At 39.8% G+C, this 15,477-nt stretch overlaps 2 protein-coding genes across 5 annotated transcripts in view; one reads left to right on the top strand and one right to left on the bottom strand.

Annotated features, from left to right (window-relative positions):
- Positions 1-15,477, bottom strand: part of CRACD (capping protein inhibiting regulator of actin dynamics) — a 313,531-nt gene that overhangs the window by 1,361 nt on the left and 296,693 nt on the right. The gene's annotated exons all lie outside the window — the stretch shown is intronic.
- AASDH (aminoadipate-semialdehyde dehydrogenase) overlaps positions 1-15,477 on the top strand; it is a 38,810-nt gene that overhangs the window by 2,928 nt on the left and 20,405 nt on the right. Inside the window, exons 2-5 of one of the 4 annotated variants that reach the window (XM_030880617.2) lie at positions 48-322; positions 414-534; positions 3,876-4,201; positions 12,479-12,671. In XM_030880617.2, the coding sequence (XP_030736477.1) occupies positions 93-322; positions 414-534; positions 3,876-4,201; positions 12,479-12,671 (870 nt within the window). In that variant the 5' untranslated portion in view covers positions 48-92. Of the gene's footprint in view, positions 1-47; positions 323-413; positions 535-3,875; positions 4,202-12,478; positions 12,672-15,477 lie in introns of those variants that run through there. The other 3 variants (XM_070045578.1, XM_060299394.1, XM_030880621.2) reach the window with 3 other exon arrangements.

The raw sequence follows: 15,477 nt of genomic DNA, 5'->3' as shown, positions 1-15,477 counted from the left end.
AGCAAACTCCCTAAAACTCATTGTCCCCCTAACATTTCTGGAAATAGGTAGAACTCTCTGCTACCAGTGATGTTCAGATAAACTTCAGTGAAATGACTCTTCAGGAATTGGTGCATCAGGCTGCCTCCCGTTATTCGGATAAAATAGCTGTATGTTTTGATGAGTGTAACAACCAACCTCCAGTTTATTACACCTACAAGACTGTGGTTAACGCTGCTTCAGAATTATCAAATTTTCTGCTGTTACATTGTGACTTTCAAGGAATTCGGGAAATTGGTCTCTACTGCCATCCTGGGATAAACTTACCCTCTTGGATTTTAGGGTAATATTTTTTAGAACTAAAAATTTGATATCTTAAGGTAAGATTGTTTTCAAAAGATATTCTGTGCTGACTCTGTACTTTGTTTCTTTAGAATTCTCCAAGTCCCTGCTGCTTATGCACCTATTGATCCAGATTCACCACCAGCATTATCAATTCATTTTATGAAAAAATGTAATCTAAAGTATATCCTTGTTGAAAAACAGCAAATTAATGTAAGTGTGGGTATCTAAGTTGTTTGTTTGTATTTTTTTTTTTTTTTTTGCGTTATGTGGGCCCCTCACTGTCGTGGCCTCTCTCGTTGCGGAGCACAGGCTCCGGATATGCTGGCTCAGCGGCCATGGCTTATGGGCCTAGCCGCTCTGCGGCATGTGGGATCTTCCTGGACCAGGGCACGAACCCGTGTCCCCTGCATCGGCAGGTGGACTCTCAACCACTGCGCCACCAGGGAAGCCCATGTTTGTTTGTATTTTTATGTGTTACATTTACTTTTCAATTGAAGGGGTCCCATCCCCTGTCTTGATTTCTAAATTCACTAACTCAGCAAAATTCTTGGTCTCAGCACTGACATTTTGGGTTGGGTGTTTGTTGTGAGGCGTGTCCTGTACATTACGGGATGTTTAGTAACCCCCATGGCCTCATCTAATAATTGCCAGTAGCACCCCCTAGTTGCAACAACCAAAATTGTCTTCAGACATTGCCAAACGTCTCCTGGAGGCACCCTCCACCCCACATGCTCCACTGAGAACCACTGCTCAATGGCATGGACGTATCTTCTAGCCTCATAATAATGTATTGTGCATTGTTTTGAATTTACTTTCTCTTTCCAAAGTTGTTTTTATAGTAGGAAACTTTTATAATACTTGATACTTTTATCTTGGTGTATTTATGGTAACTTACAGTGGTCAGCAACATTAAAGAACTATATCCAAGCTTAGATTTTGCAAAAGAGATTGGCACTTAAACCAGACCTTTCTGGAAAACTAAATTTATTACTTTTTTTTATTTTTAAGTGACTGCCAACCAGAGATCTAGCAAAGAAACACTGCTTTAGGGGCAAGAATTGGTATTATATGTTAAGCAGGGTACCCCATGTTTCATTATTATTTCTTCATTTCTTGCTTATAAAATATTGTTTTACCATGGAGAAAACATTATAGAAACTATATTCAATTTAGCCTATCATTACCCATTACCTATATGAACCATTTTATATTGGGGGTAACTTAAATGAATTTTACCTATTTGTGTATATGTGTATGCATCTATATCTGTAATATATAGCAGTAAGACAATTCAAAAGCTTCAGATATTATATGGAGGACTTCCTAGAGAATAATGGGTATTAGAGTAAGGCCTCCAGAAAGAGACAATAAAGTATTAATTTAGTTAATAAATATTTTCTAAGTACACATATATCAGTGTCTGGCCACAGTTTTCTCTTCTGTTCCTCACATTGGTTATTTGTTGATAAGTTAGAAAGACTAAAATGAGGATGTGATATTCATTTTTTTAACAACCTTGGTGAAAGTTTTTATAGACAAGGTGGGTGGGTGGGAGAATTAATTGTCAATATCAAGCTATTCTTCATAACTGCATATAGGAAGGAGTTGAGTACATAGCAGCAAACCCCACAGAAAGTACCTTGCTTCCTGTTCCATGATTTTGATGATGGTGTAAGTGTTCTTCCTTCACTTAACACAGGAACAATCAGTGTATTTATTGAGCATCTACTGTATGCCCATGATCCACTAGAGTAGTGGTTTTCAGCTGGCCATGATTTTACCTGCCAGGAAACATTCTGCAATGTCTGGAGATATTTTTTATGGTCATGATGGAAAGGGGGTGCCACTGGCTTCTAATGGGTAGAGGCCAGGGATGCTGCTAAAAACCCTACAATGCATAAGACAGTCCTCACAAAGATTTAACTGTTCCAGAATGTCAGTAGTGTTTAGATTGAGAAACTCTGCACTAGAGACAGGGTGTTTGGGAGGGCATTGGTATGTGAAAGCAGTCTAAGATATGATTCTTGCCCTCTAGTTGCTTATATAGTTGGAGAGAAAAGGTTAGTACTTCCCAGGTCTGCATAGTGTGATATTGCCCTAAGTGAAGTATACGTAGCCCAGTAGAGACAGGACAGTTTTAATGGAGGAGGATGGTTTTTGAGCTAGGTCTTAAGAATATGTGGGCCTTAATTTTTTTTACATTACAGAATATACCACACCTTACACCTAAAACCACAACACAGACACAAACAGAAAACTCCTGGTCCTGGGTTGTGATCTTTTCCTCTCGTTTAAATTGATTTCTTTATTGTGAAAACTTGTTATGCTTCATTAAGCTGCTGCTTATCAACCTAAAAAGATATACTCAAAGGAAACTTCTGTATTAATCTATTTCCATCTACCAAGTAACTGAGCCAGAAACTCAGCAATCTTCTCAAGCTCACTCCCTATCCAGAAAGTCATCAAGTCCTATTGATTCTTTCTTCATAGACCCTTTCTTTCTACTTCTGCTGCAACAGACCATTCAGGCCCATATAGCATATCTGAATTGTTATGAAAGGTTCATTAAAGGCTCTCATTTATCAGAGTCTTGCATATAAGTCTCTCCTTGACAAGCAAAGTCTAGTCTGTGCTACTGCCACTTTCTGTTGGATCCCATCACAGGTTAAGGTCTAAACTCCTTGGTGTTGAGTACACAGTTATTAAGGATTAGCATCTCATCTCCTATCAACAGCACTACTTATCTTCTCCATCTTCCCCAATTCTGCAGCTTATTGGAATGCTTACTGTTCTCCATAACACCAGCTTTGTCAGGTCAGATACTGTGTATTGACTTGTTTGTTTAAAGTACCCCTCTTTATTTGGAGAATAGCTACTTATAACACACAAATATTACATATGAAGAATCAATCTCTGACCTTCCAGGCAAGTTAAGTTCAGCCTTCTCTGTTCTCATTCATGTTTTTTAATTTTTTTTTGATTGACTGATTGATTGATTTTGGCTGTGCCGCAGTATGTGGGATCTTAGTTCCCGGACCACGGATCGAACCTGCGCCCCCTGCAGTGGAAGCATGGAGTCTTAACCATTGGACCACCAGGGAAATCCCCTGTTCTCATTCACATTTAAAGCATATTTCATTATTACACCACATTGCACTGCAGTTGTGTGTTTTTATGTCTCTATTTTAAAGATGAGTTTGAAAGTAAGCAACGCACTTTACTCTTGGAGGTTTCTCATTTATCTTTTTATTCTTGGATATATAGCAAGTACAGTTGACCCTTGAACAACTCAGGGGTTAGGGGCAGTGACTTCTGCGCAGTGGAAAATTCGCCTATAACTTTACAGTTGTCCTTGGTACCCGCATCCGCAGATTCAACCAACCTCGGATATAAGTGGACCTGTGCAATTCAAACCCATGTTCAAAAGTCAGCTGTACTTAAAAAAAAAAAAAGCTATGTTGAATGAGTAAATGAATACTTAATATTCTATATAAAAGAGAATGCGTTTTAACATATTAATGTTGTAAAACTTTGTTCCCCATTTAACATAGAAATTCAAATCTTCCTATGAAACGTTATTGAACTATGATACGTTTACAGTAGAACATAATGACCTAGTACTCTTCAGACTTCACTGGAAAAATGTTGAGGTGAGCTTGATGCTAAATAATAGCATAAGAAGAGAGACATATGAAAAAGAAAAAATGACAAAGAGTGTGAATTCTGAGAACAGCAGTGAAGAAAAGTTAGAAGAGCACATGGATGTGAGGCTAAAGCATTGCTTGGCCTATGTTCTCCGTACATCAGGCACCACGGGGATACCTAAGATTGTCAGAGTCCCTCATGCATGTATAGTGCCAAACATCCAGCACTTTCGGTAAGTTCTATCCTTAGAATCCTTCTTCAGAACTTGTAATTTAAAGGGAAAAATGAATTTTGAAATACCTGTTCTTTATAACTCTTGTTCCTAAATTGACAGTCCTAAGTACTTGGGTCTCTTGTTTCAGCTATATCTGAACTTTAGCTCTCTTTAGCAGAGTAGGGCTTTACCTGTTTGATCCAGACCTGGAGCCAAACAGCAATCAAATGATATGGCTGGAAGCTTTGCTTCTTAATTATTAGTAAGAAGAGAGGAAACATATTCCTGGCAGAGGTACCTACAGAGGTATGGGAGAAAGAAGGAGTTTGGCTTGCTAGAGTGTACTGGGCAGAGCTGAAGAGTGGGAGGGTAGGAGTCGTATGACCTGAGGGGGCAGGCACCTGGTGTGCTCTGTTGGAGAAGTTTGAACTTAATCCAAGGAACCATTAAAAAATTTTGCATTTCATTAAGTTTACTCTTGTAGCATCGTTGAGTTGGTTTTACTGTTATGGGAAATGAGAAATCTCTATAAAGTTGAGATTCTCAACTTTTGAAGAAAGGAGGAAATAGAGGAGGAAGGGAACCAGAGAGGAGTAGGCTTAGAAAATCAGAGGAGGAAACAGAAATGGAAACCTCATGGGACACATCTGTAATTTTATGTCATTATAAGTTTTATGTACTTAAAATTTTTTTAGTAACCACATTTAAAAAGTAAAAAGGGGACTTCTCTGGTGGCGCAGTGATTAAGAATCCACCTGCCAATGCAGGAGACATGGGTTCGATCCCTGGTCCGGGAAGATCCCACATGCCGCGGAGCAACTAAGCCCGTGTGCCACAACTACTGAGCCTGCACTCTAGAGCCCTCGAGCCACAACAACCGAGCCTGCATGCCTAGAGCCCGTGCTCTGCAACAAGAGAAGCTATCGCAATGCGAAGCCCGCACACCGCAACAAAGAGTAGCCCCCGCTCACCACAGCTAGAGAAAGCCCGTGTGCAGCAATGAAGACCCAACGCAGCCAAAAATAAATTAATTAAAAAAAAGTAAAAAGTGAAATTAATTTTAACAATATATCTTATTCAGTATACCCCAAATATTTTAATATGTAATCAATATAAAAATTTAGTGAGGTACTTTACAATTTTTTTTTTTTAATTTTTTAAATTTTTGGCTGTGTTGGGTCTTCGTTGCTGCACAAGGGCTTTCTCTAGTTGCAGTGAGCGGGGGCTACTCTTTGTTGCCGTGAGCGGGCTTCTCGTTGCAGTGGCTTCTCTTGTCGCAGAACGTGCAGGCTCAGTAGTTGTGGCTCGTGGGCTCTAGAGTGCAGGCTCAGTAGTTGTGGCACACGGGCTTGGTTGCTCTGCAGCATGTGGGATCTTCCTGGATCAGGGATCGAACTGGTGTCGACTGCACTGGCGGCAGTTTCTTAACAACTGTGCCACCAGGGAAGTCCTACATTCTTTTTTATATACTAATTATTTTCAAAATCTAGCACGTATTTTATACTTAAACATCTCTATGTGGACCAGTCACATTGTTAGTGCTCAGTAGGCACATGTATCTAGTGGCTACTATATTGGATGCCCAGGTCTAGAAGGAAGGAATGGTTAAATGCTGCAGAGGTATCTATTGTAATTGGCAATCTGTTTTTTTTTGGTTTTGTTTTGTTTTTAATATTTTATTTATTTATTTATTTATTTAAATTTTTGGCTGCGTTGGGTCTTAGTTGTGGCATGCACGATCTTCATTGTGGCGTGTGGGATCTTTTGTTGTGGCGCATGGGCTCTTCATGTGGCTTCTCTCTAGTTCTGGTGTGCAGGTTTTCTCTCTCTAGTTGTGGTGTGTGGGCTTCTCTCTAGTTGAAGTGTGCAGGCTTAGTTCCCTGACCAGAGATTGAACCCGCACCCCCTGCATTAGAAGGCGGATTCTTTAACGCTGGACCACCAGGGAAGTCCTGACAATCTGGTCTTTAGTGCTTTCACTTCTAATTCCCAGGGCTGAACAGTACAGGCTGGAGATAAGAGAATGAGAGATAAGGAAATGGAGACAACAAAAGTAAAGTGTTATTTTCTAGAAACTAGTTTTAATAGAAGAGAAAGGATTCTGGGAGGGTGTAGCTTTTTTGTCTTTGTTTTTAGATGGGAGAGACTTGTAGGCTGAGCATAAAGACCTGGTAGAGAGGATTGGTTAGAAAAATCAAGTGGTAGGAATATGGTAAAGGAGTAAGATACTTTGAGATGGGAGGAGATGATATTTAAAATACTCTCTGCTCTTTAGAGAGCCTTAAAAGGATAAGAGGGATAATAAGTTACATAAATTCTTTATGTAATAAGGAATGTTAGAGGAAGTTGATGGATTGTAACTTTAGAAAGAAATAGGATGCAATGTCCTATGCTAACGTTATGGGAAGTGAGGTGGGGATGGAGATACAGGCAACTTGAGGAGAGTGGAGCTGATTTGGAATCTAGGAGAGGTGGGAGAGACAGCTGACTAAGAGGCACTGGGCCTAACAGGCAGGAATTGTCTGTAAGGTGAGAGCAAATATGTGCTCAGTGAGGGATGAGGGGCTAATTTGTGAGTAGAGTGTACAGATTTCTTGATAGCTATTTTGTGCTTGAACTTAATGAAATCTATTTGCTTATTAAACGCTTTTTGGTTTACTTTTAGGTTCACAAGTAAGCAAAGTGCTAAATAATTGGATTCTGAAAGATGAAATGTTCAGATATCCAATTTAGAAATTGAAACAGTGATGTTAAATTTTCTATTTGATTTGGACTTAAATCACCAAGCTAGGAAGTACCAAATTTCAGCTGACTCCCCAGATATTATCAGAATAACCTGATAGTAAGATAAAGCTGAGTTTATTGCTTACATTGGTAGGAGAGAATGCTGCCTACCTCCAAGAGTATGATGGTCTCAGAGGGAGAAGGGCAGGATCTGATTTACTGAGATTTTGAAGTAAGGTAGATCTTTTTTTTTTAATTAACTAATTTATTTATTTTTGGCTGCATTGGGTCTTCATTGCTGTGCACGGGCTTTCTCTAGTTGCAGCGGAGCAGGGGCTGCTCTTCTTTGCGGTGCACGGGCTTCTCATTTCGGTGGCTTCTTTTGTTGCAGAGCACGGACTCTAGGCTCGTGGCCTTCAGTAGCTGTGGCTCGTGGGCTTCAGTAGTTGTGGCTCGCAGCCTCTAGAGCACAGGCTCAGTAGTTGTGGTGCATGGGCTTAGTTGCTCCACAGCATGTGGGATCTTCCCAGACCAGGGCTCGAACCCGTGTCCCCCGCATTGGCAGGTGGATTCTTTATTTATGTATTTATTTTTGTCTGTGTTGGGTCTTCGTTGCTGCGTGAAGGCTTTCTCTAATTGCGACGAAGGGGGGCTACTCTTAGTTGCGGGTTGTGGGCTTCTCATTGCAGTGGCTTCTCTTGTTGTGGAGCACAGGCTCTAGGCGCGCGGGCTTCAGCAGTTGTGGCTCGCGGGCTCTAGAGCACAGGCTCAGTAGTTGTGGTGCACGGGCTTAGTTGCTCCGCGGCATGTGGGATCTTCCCAGACCAGGGATCAAACCCGTGTCCCCTGCATTGGCAGGCAGATTCTTAACCACTGCACCACCAGGGAAGTCCCTGGCAGGTGGATTCTTAACCACTGCACCACCAGGGAGGTCCCTAGACCTTTCAATACAGGGGCTTAATTTAAGGATTGGGTAAGGTTTGTGATATAACAATGATGGATTGGTGGAAATAGCAAAGGAACTTTTGAGAAAAGAGGTTCAGAGAGTCTTGGGTTGTAAACCGTTTTTGATGCTTTTGTTAAAGAGATGATTTGGTTTTCATTAATGAACAGTAAAGTTATATGGAACTTCTGTTTTCTTGGTTTAGAATCTCCTAGAATAATAAAACTGTGCTAATGAAGACAATGTAAATAGTAAGTCCTATTAATATAGGCAGTAAACTCAGTAAACTGTGTGAGGGTAAACCTTTTTTGTTTTGTTTTTTTTAGCTGTGACAGTGCTACTCTCTGAAAGCAGATTATGGGACTTTGATTTGTTGTTTGTCTTTTGCTTTATTGTTTTATAAGAACATGTGAGAAGAATTGTGTTGTTTATGCCCACAGGCATTTTACAAAGACAGATATAGTATCTTCTGTAGTGATAACATGGAATTGAACTTCCCTTAAAATATTTACTAATCTTTCTAGATTATGCCAAAAAAAAAAAAGAAAAAAAAGCTGAATAGCTGTGCATCAAATATATAGTCTTTAGTTGTATAAGCATTTGTGAGCCTTTAGGGTTTCTCTGTTGTTGTTTTTTTGTTTTGCGGTACGTGGGCCTCTCACTGTTGTGGCCTCTCCCGTTGCGGAGCCCAGGCTCTGGATGCGCAGGCTCAGCGGCCATGGCTCACGGGCCCAGCCGCTCCACGGCACGTGGGATCTTCCCGGACCAGGGCATGAACCCGTGTCCCCTGCATCGGCAGGCGGACTCTCAACCACTGCGCCACCAGGGAAGCCCTGTGAGCTTTTAGTTTATAAGGAACTATTTTGTTTTTTGTGCACAATTACCTAGTTTGATTGCAGAGTCAGAAATGAAGTGGAAATTTAAAACTCCTTTTGTTTCAGTCAAACAAGAAAAGTAGCTCAGTGAAGTTAAAAAAAAAGTAAAAAAAAGAAAAAAAAAGTAGAACTTTTCTATTATTTTATGGTGGCTTCTTTTTTTAAGCCCCCTTTTACTTCTGGAGCTTGATGACTTAATATAGTACTCTGAAGGAATGCCCAGCAAAACTTATCCTTTTTATATATTTGTTTAGATTATTTATCTTGTTAAATATATTTTTGTAATCATATCTTAAAGAGAACTACATGGACTTCCCTGGTGGCGCAGTGGTTTAAACTCCACCTGCCAATGCAGGGGACATGGGTTTGAGCCCTGGTCCGGGAAGATCCCACATGCTGCGGAGCAACTAAGCCCGTGCACCGCAACTACTGAGCCTGCGCTCTAGAGCTCACGAGCCACAACTGCTGAAGCCCTTGCACCTAGAGCCCGTACTCCACAACAAGAGAAGCCACCGCAATGAGAAGCCCGTGCACCACAACAAGGAGTAGCCTGCTCACTGCAACTAGAGAAAGCCTGTGCGCAGCAACAAAGACCCAACGCAGCCAAAAAAGAAAAAAAAAAAAGAACTATAGTTATTATTCTTGCTGAATTCTCTTCTCAGTTGACCTTCCTAAAATAAATTGTTGGACGGACATCTTTTCTAATATTACATATCTTGGATATTCTGTTGAAATTAAAACAGGAACATACAGTTGTAAAGCCTTTTAAAAATGATATTTAAGTACTATTTTTTTTAGTTGATATTTATGACTTTGTACAAGTTACTTAACCTCCCTGAATTTCCTTTTCCTCATTTTTAAATGGTGGTAATAACCATATCTGCAACATAGGGTGGTTGGGAAAATGAGAAACAATAAGTTAGATATACAGCACGTAAGCCTCAGAAGTAGTAAGCTCAACAAATATTTGTTCCATGCTATCTCTTTCTTCTTTAAAATCTGTCTCTTTTAACTTTTCCTATACTGGATACTTCTTAAGCTACGTTCCTTAACTTCCAGATTCTCCATGAATGCTTAACACTGCCCACTTTGTTCACAGAATTGAGACAAAAAAAATGATTTTCAGGGCTCAAGCATTATTGAAAGCCTGTTATATGTTCTCCCCTGAATTCTAACTAGGAAACCAGACAATATTTGTGAAGAATAAGTCCATTAAAAATTGAAGTTTGAGTGTAGCTTTTATCGTACATTGATTTTTTTTAGCTTACCTGAGACACAAATATATAATTAGATTAAATTACAATCAGATTTAGGGCTTCCCTGTTGGCACAGTGGTTAAGAATCCACCTGCCAGTGCAGGGAACATGGGTTCGAGCCCTGATCCGGGAAGATCCCATGTGCCATGGAGCAGCTAAGCCCGTGCGCCACAACTACTGAGCCTGCACTCTAGAGCCTGCGTGCCACAACTACTGAGCCTGCGTGCCACAACTACTGAAGCCTGTGTACCTAGAGCCCGTGCTCCACAACAAGAGAAAACACCGCAATGAGAAGCCCGTGCACCGCAAAAAAAAGTAGCCCCCGCTTGCCGCAACTAGAGAAAGCAGCACAGCAGTGAAGACCTAACGCAGTCAAAAATAAATAAAACAGGGGGGATAAACGATCTTTTACAGCGGAGGAGGCATTCACATCTTTGAGGAGGCTTGGTTAATGTGTAATGTAGATGCACGCTGCACAGTTGGAAAAGAGGTGGGGGAGACCCAAACAGACACAGGGAATTTTATGTTTAAATTGTCTTCTCCCACCTTAAAACGTAAATTTTATTTCATCACTTTTTACCCTCTTAGGGTTCTTTTTGGCTAGGTCTGAGAATTAGATTGACAAAAGAAAGGTCAATGGAAGAAAAGCATACATTTAAGTATAACAAGTTTTATGTGACACAGGATCCTTCATAAGGAATGACCCAAAGAGATGACAAGACTATATTAGGTTAAACAAAGAGAGGCAATTGTGGAAAAGTGACTAAACTGTGTGGGGAGGCTAAAGGAAGATAAGAATTATTTTAACCAAGTCTGTTTTGTATAGAGTTCTCTTGCTTTCAGCGTCTCATCCTTGATATTAAGAATATTACTTTCCTTCTGGTATAGGGAGGACATCTTTCATGTGGGAATTTCATCTGCCTTTATGAAAAACAGGAAGGTCAGAGTGTTTTTGTTTTGCAGTTTTTCAAGTGCATTTAACTCAAAATGGTCAATATACCAGAGCTGCATATTTTGGGATAGCATGTTCTGAACTCCATCATTAAATGCTTAAAGTTGGGGCTTATCTACCTAACTTAGTAGGGGAAAGGGAAGGGAAGAAAGGCTTCTATGGGAAATACAAATTGGTTTCTTTAGGAAAGACAAAAGCAGATAAGAAACTTTGTGGTAATGTTGGCCTATGCATATGAGGGTAGTTTCATCCTGTCGTCAGGGCCATAAAACTCCCCAGTAGAGGGGGTTTATGGTAGGTTTACTCTTGGTGTACTTTTGGGAGTAAAAGTCATCCTGAAGATGGAATTTATGGTAGTCTCATTCCCCAGAAGTTTCTGCTATCAATCAGAAAAGGGAAGCTCCAGGAAGGCTTCTTTCTGCATCTGTTGAATCCAAAATGTCTTCAGCTTAAAATAATCTTCATACCAACCCTGGGGTTCCAAGTGGGTGCCCACAATACCATACTTGAAGATATTTTGAAGTTAAGGTAATCCCTGCTTTTAGATAGAATGAGTTTTGTGTCTTTAAATTGAAGAGTGTTATAGGCTCATTGCTGACCATCCATGCTCTATAATACCCTTATCACATATATTCTGTTCTGCTCTTTGTTGAGTTACTGAGAGAAAATGCCAAATAGTGGGAAAAGGGAGTCAGAGGTCTCTATTAATCATCATTCAATAAGTAGTATAGAATAAGTCAAGATTCTACCTGAAAAACAGAACTGGGAGTATATATCAGAGATCTATTACAAGGAATTGGCTTACACTTGTGGGGCTGGTAAGCAAGACTGCAGTCCATTGGGTAGACAATTAGGGGTGATTGTGAACAGACTGGAATCCCACAGGCATGTGCTTGTCCACAGGCAAGTCAGGAAAGAGAATCCAGGGGAAAGGGAGAGTAATTGCTGAACTAGCTAATTGCTGATCCAGCTGCTGTTTGGAGTCTCTTCAGAGAATGCCTAAACACTCTCTTAAAGGCCTTCCAACTGAGTAAATCCAGCCAACGCAGGATAACCTCCCTTTTGATTAAAGTCAGCTTATCAGGGACTTTAATCATATCTACAAAATCCCTTCACAGCAGCACCTAAGCTAGTGTTTGATTGAATAAATGGGAGAAGGTGTGTGTGCTGTCAAATGACAGCTGTCCGCCTTCTGTCCTCCAACTGTCTAGAGAGAATATCCCTTGTCTTCTACCCTAATGGGAAACACACTATCAATAGAAAGGGAATTCTGAGGACTGTAATTCAGTCCAGTCAAGTTGACGCATCAGAAGGGCATCACATATGATAAAATACGTCATGGTAAAAAGTGGCTTTGCTTTAAATGGCTTTTAATCCTTATATTTATAAAGAAGAGTTTTAAAATTAATAGCACCGTTTTGGTTAATCTAAGAGAAAAAAAAATCTGGCCAACATCTGGAAACTTAATGGTTATAAATACTTCTTTAGGATATGTGTTCACTAAATGTTAGGCATTTCTCATAATTACATTCTGTTTTGCCTTAGGGTGCTTTTTGAGATCACTCAGGAGGATGTTTTGTTTCTGGCTTCACCTCTGACCTTTGATCCTTCTGTTGTGGAAATATTTGTTGCTCTATCAAGTGGTGCCTCTCTGCTTATTGTACCAACTTCTGTCAAAGTGCTCCCATCAAAATTAGCTGCTGTTCTCTTTTCCCATCACAGAGTGACTATTTTACAGGTACATTTTAGTAGCAAATGAAATGTTTTGTTTTTAATTATTCAATATTTTAAGTGTGTTAGAGAATATTTTATATTCCTGTAGCTCTTTACAATGGATTAATGATAATCTAGTTAGAATGTCAAGGGCTGTCTTCCTGATGATGTCATTTGTTTGAGAATGAAAAAAATCAGTTAATTCTGTCTAGAAAATTCTTTTACTATGCACTTTGTACATACTATAATAACTAAGGGAACTTTTACTCAAATCCATTGGGATATGCCTCTCTTGTCTTAAAGTATTGAGTTTATTGTGTTTCCCACTAAAAACTGCTTTAAGTAAGTTAAGTTATAATTGACTTAGAAATTTAGATTTTCTGATTTTTACATCGGTATGTTTTATATTAACCTAAAAAATGTATTTTTTAAGTTTGGCATTTTTGAAGATTTAAAAAATATATATGTGAAAGTATGTGACTTGTACTCTAGCCTTAAGATATAACACTGCAAGTGGTTAATGAAACTAGAGAGAATTAATAAAATTATATGCATATCATGATAAATGAAAATTTTTTTAAATGAGACTTGAGAGGATGTTAAATTTCTTCCCAGAGACAAAATTTGATGCTGACTTTCTTTTTAGGAAATGTGTTTTTCATCCTATTAAAAAAACCATTATATATAAATGAAATGAGTATAGCAATGCAGTTTTGCTAGGTATCAGTGGTATAAATTCTCATCTCTTGGTGAATCATTCTATGAATCTGGGCACGATTTTAATAATACAACTTTTAGGGGCTTCCCTGGTGGTTGAGAGTGGTTGAGAGTCCGCCTGCCGATGCAGGGGACACGGGTTCGTGCCCTGGTCCGGGAGGATCCCACATGCCGCGGAGCGGCTGGGCCCATGAGCCATGGCCGCTGAGCCTGCGCGTCCGGAGCCTGTGCTCCGCAATGGGAGAGGCCACAACAGTGAGAGGCCCGCGTACCGCAAAAAAAAAAAAAAAATAATAATAATACAATTTTATTTTCCTGTAAAATTCAAGGAGCATAATTTTTCAGGGAATATTTGCTAAGTACCTTAATAGTGTCTTATACCTCTTTAAATCTGACCCCTTGCTTAATGTTAAAACACAATCTCAGATAAATTTACTTTAGCAGTGGTTTTTTTAACTTTTCTGGGATCATAGATCCTTCTGAGAAATGGATACACATTTACTAACTCTGTTCCCAAAATACAGCAAATTTTGCATATAGTTTCATTGTGATTTTATATAACTCACAATACATATCTACTTGGAATATTATGAGCAGATCACATTTGACTTGGTTTGAGTAAGGAAGAGAAGCACAAAAGCTGACAGGCTAACCTTTCTTTTGTATAAGACACATGTCTTATAGTGAATTTTTGCTTTATTTTATTATCATCGTTCATCTTTTCCCTCCAGAGTCAATTTCTTACCAAATAATATGTAAGTCATCATGGATATATATATATGTATATATATATATATATTTTTTTTTTGCGGTACGTGGGCCTCTCACTGTCGTGGCCTCTCCCATTGCGGAGCACAGGCTCCGGACGCGCAGGCCCTGCGGCCATGGCTCACGGGCCCAGCTGCTCTGCAGCATGTGGGATCTTCCCGGACCAGGGCACGAACCTGTTTCCCCTGCATCGGCAGGCGGACTCTCAACCACTGCGCCACCAGGGAAGCCCTATATATATATTTTTAAGAGCTTCTTGTACAGATTTTATTTACAAATAACCTTGCCCAAACCTAATTGGATATTAAGCAAGGATCTTAAAAGCTCTCAAAGAGAATACATGCTACTAAAGTTTTGAAAATTGGAAAAAATAGAATATCTTGAGTTACTGCGGGAGAGAAAGGCCCCAAAGTGAGATGGACTAAGCTTTTGAGGAAATTAAGAACCTCTTTATCTCAGGAATAAGAGTTTTCTCTTGCGAAGAAAGGGCCAGTATTTGGTTTCTTACAAACCTAAAGTATATTTGGGAATTTTTTGCATACTCTGGGTAACAAAGTTATATTATTTAAACTTGATGCCTTTTAAAAGTGAAACCTTTTAGTTAGAGCAAAATCTTAGGTTGCTATCTACCAAAGTGTCAACATAAGTGTTTTTCATTTTTACATAAAGTTTTACTTAGGCAATCTGGAAGAAAACTATAACATTTTCTATCACTTTTTTCTGTTATTTGCTAAGTCCTGTTTCCCTATGCCTAAGATGATTTGGTAGCAAAGGATGTTGAGTTGTCCTGTGCCAATAAATTGATGATTTCAGTTTATGAGTATCCGAAAAGTGTTACTATGCTTTACCTTGCTGAATATTCATAGTTGTGCATTCATTTGTAGAGTTCAAAGTTGAAATTATCCTTAACACTAGAAATTAGGCCAGAATGTTTCAGATTTGCTTTACTGAAAATGGAGAGCAGGACCATTCAGTCGTCATTTTGACAAGAGATTTTCCATATGATAAAAGTCTTGGGGGCTTCCCTGGTGGCGCAGTGGTTAAGAATCTGCCTGCCAATGCAAGGGACACGGGTTCGAGCCCTGGCCCAGGAAGATCCCACATGCTGCGGAGCAACTAAGCCCGTGTGCCACAACTACTGAGCCTGCGCTCAAGAGCCCGCAAGTGACAACTACTGAGCTCACGTGCCACAACTACAGAAGCCTGTGTGCCTAGAGCCCATGCTCTGCAACAAGAGAAACCACGACAATGAGAAGCCCATGCACCACAGCGAAGAGTAGCCCCTGCTCACCGCAACTAGAGAAAGCCCACGCACAGCAGTGATGACCCAACACAGCCAAAAATAA

Source organism: Globicephala melas, chromosome 5 (genome assembly GCF_963455315.2).
Source record: "Globicephala melas chromosome 5, mGloMel1.2, whole genome shotgun sequence".
In the NCBI taxonomy this organism is placed as follows: Eukaryota; Metazoa; Chordata; class Mammalia; order Artiodactyla; family Delphinidae; genus Globicephala; species Globicephala melas.
This window is presented reverse-complemented; position numbering and strand designations above follow the sequence as displayed.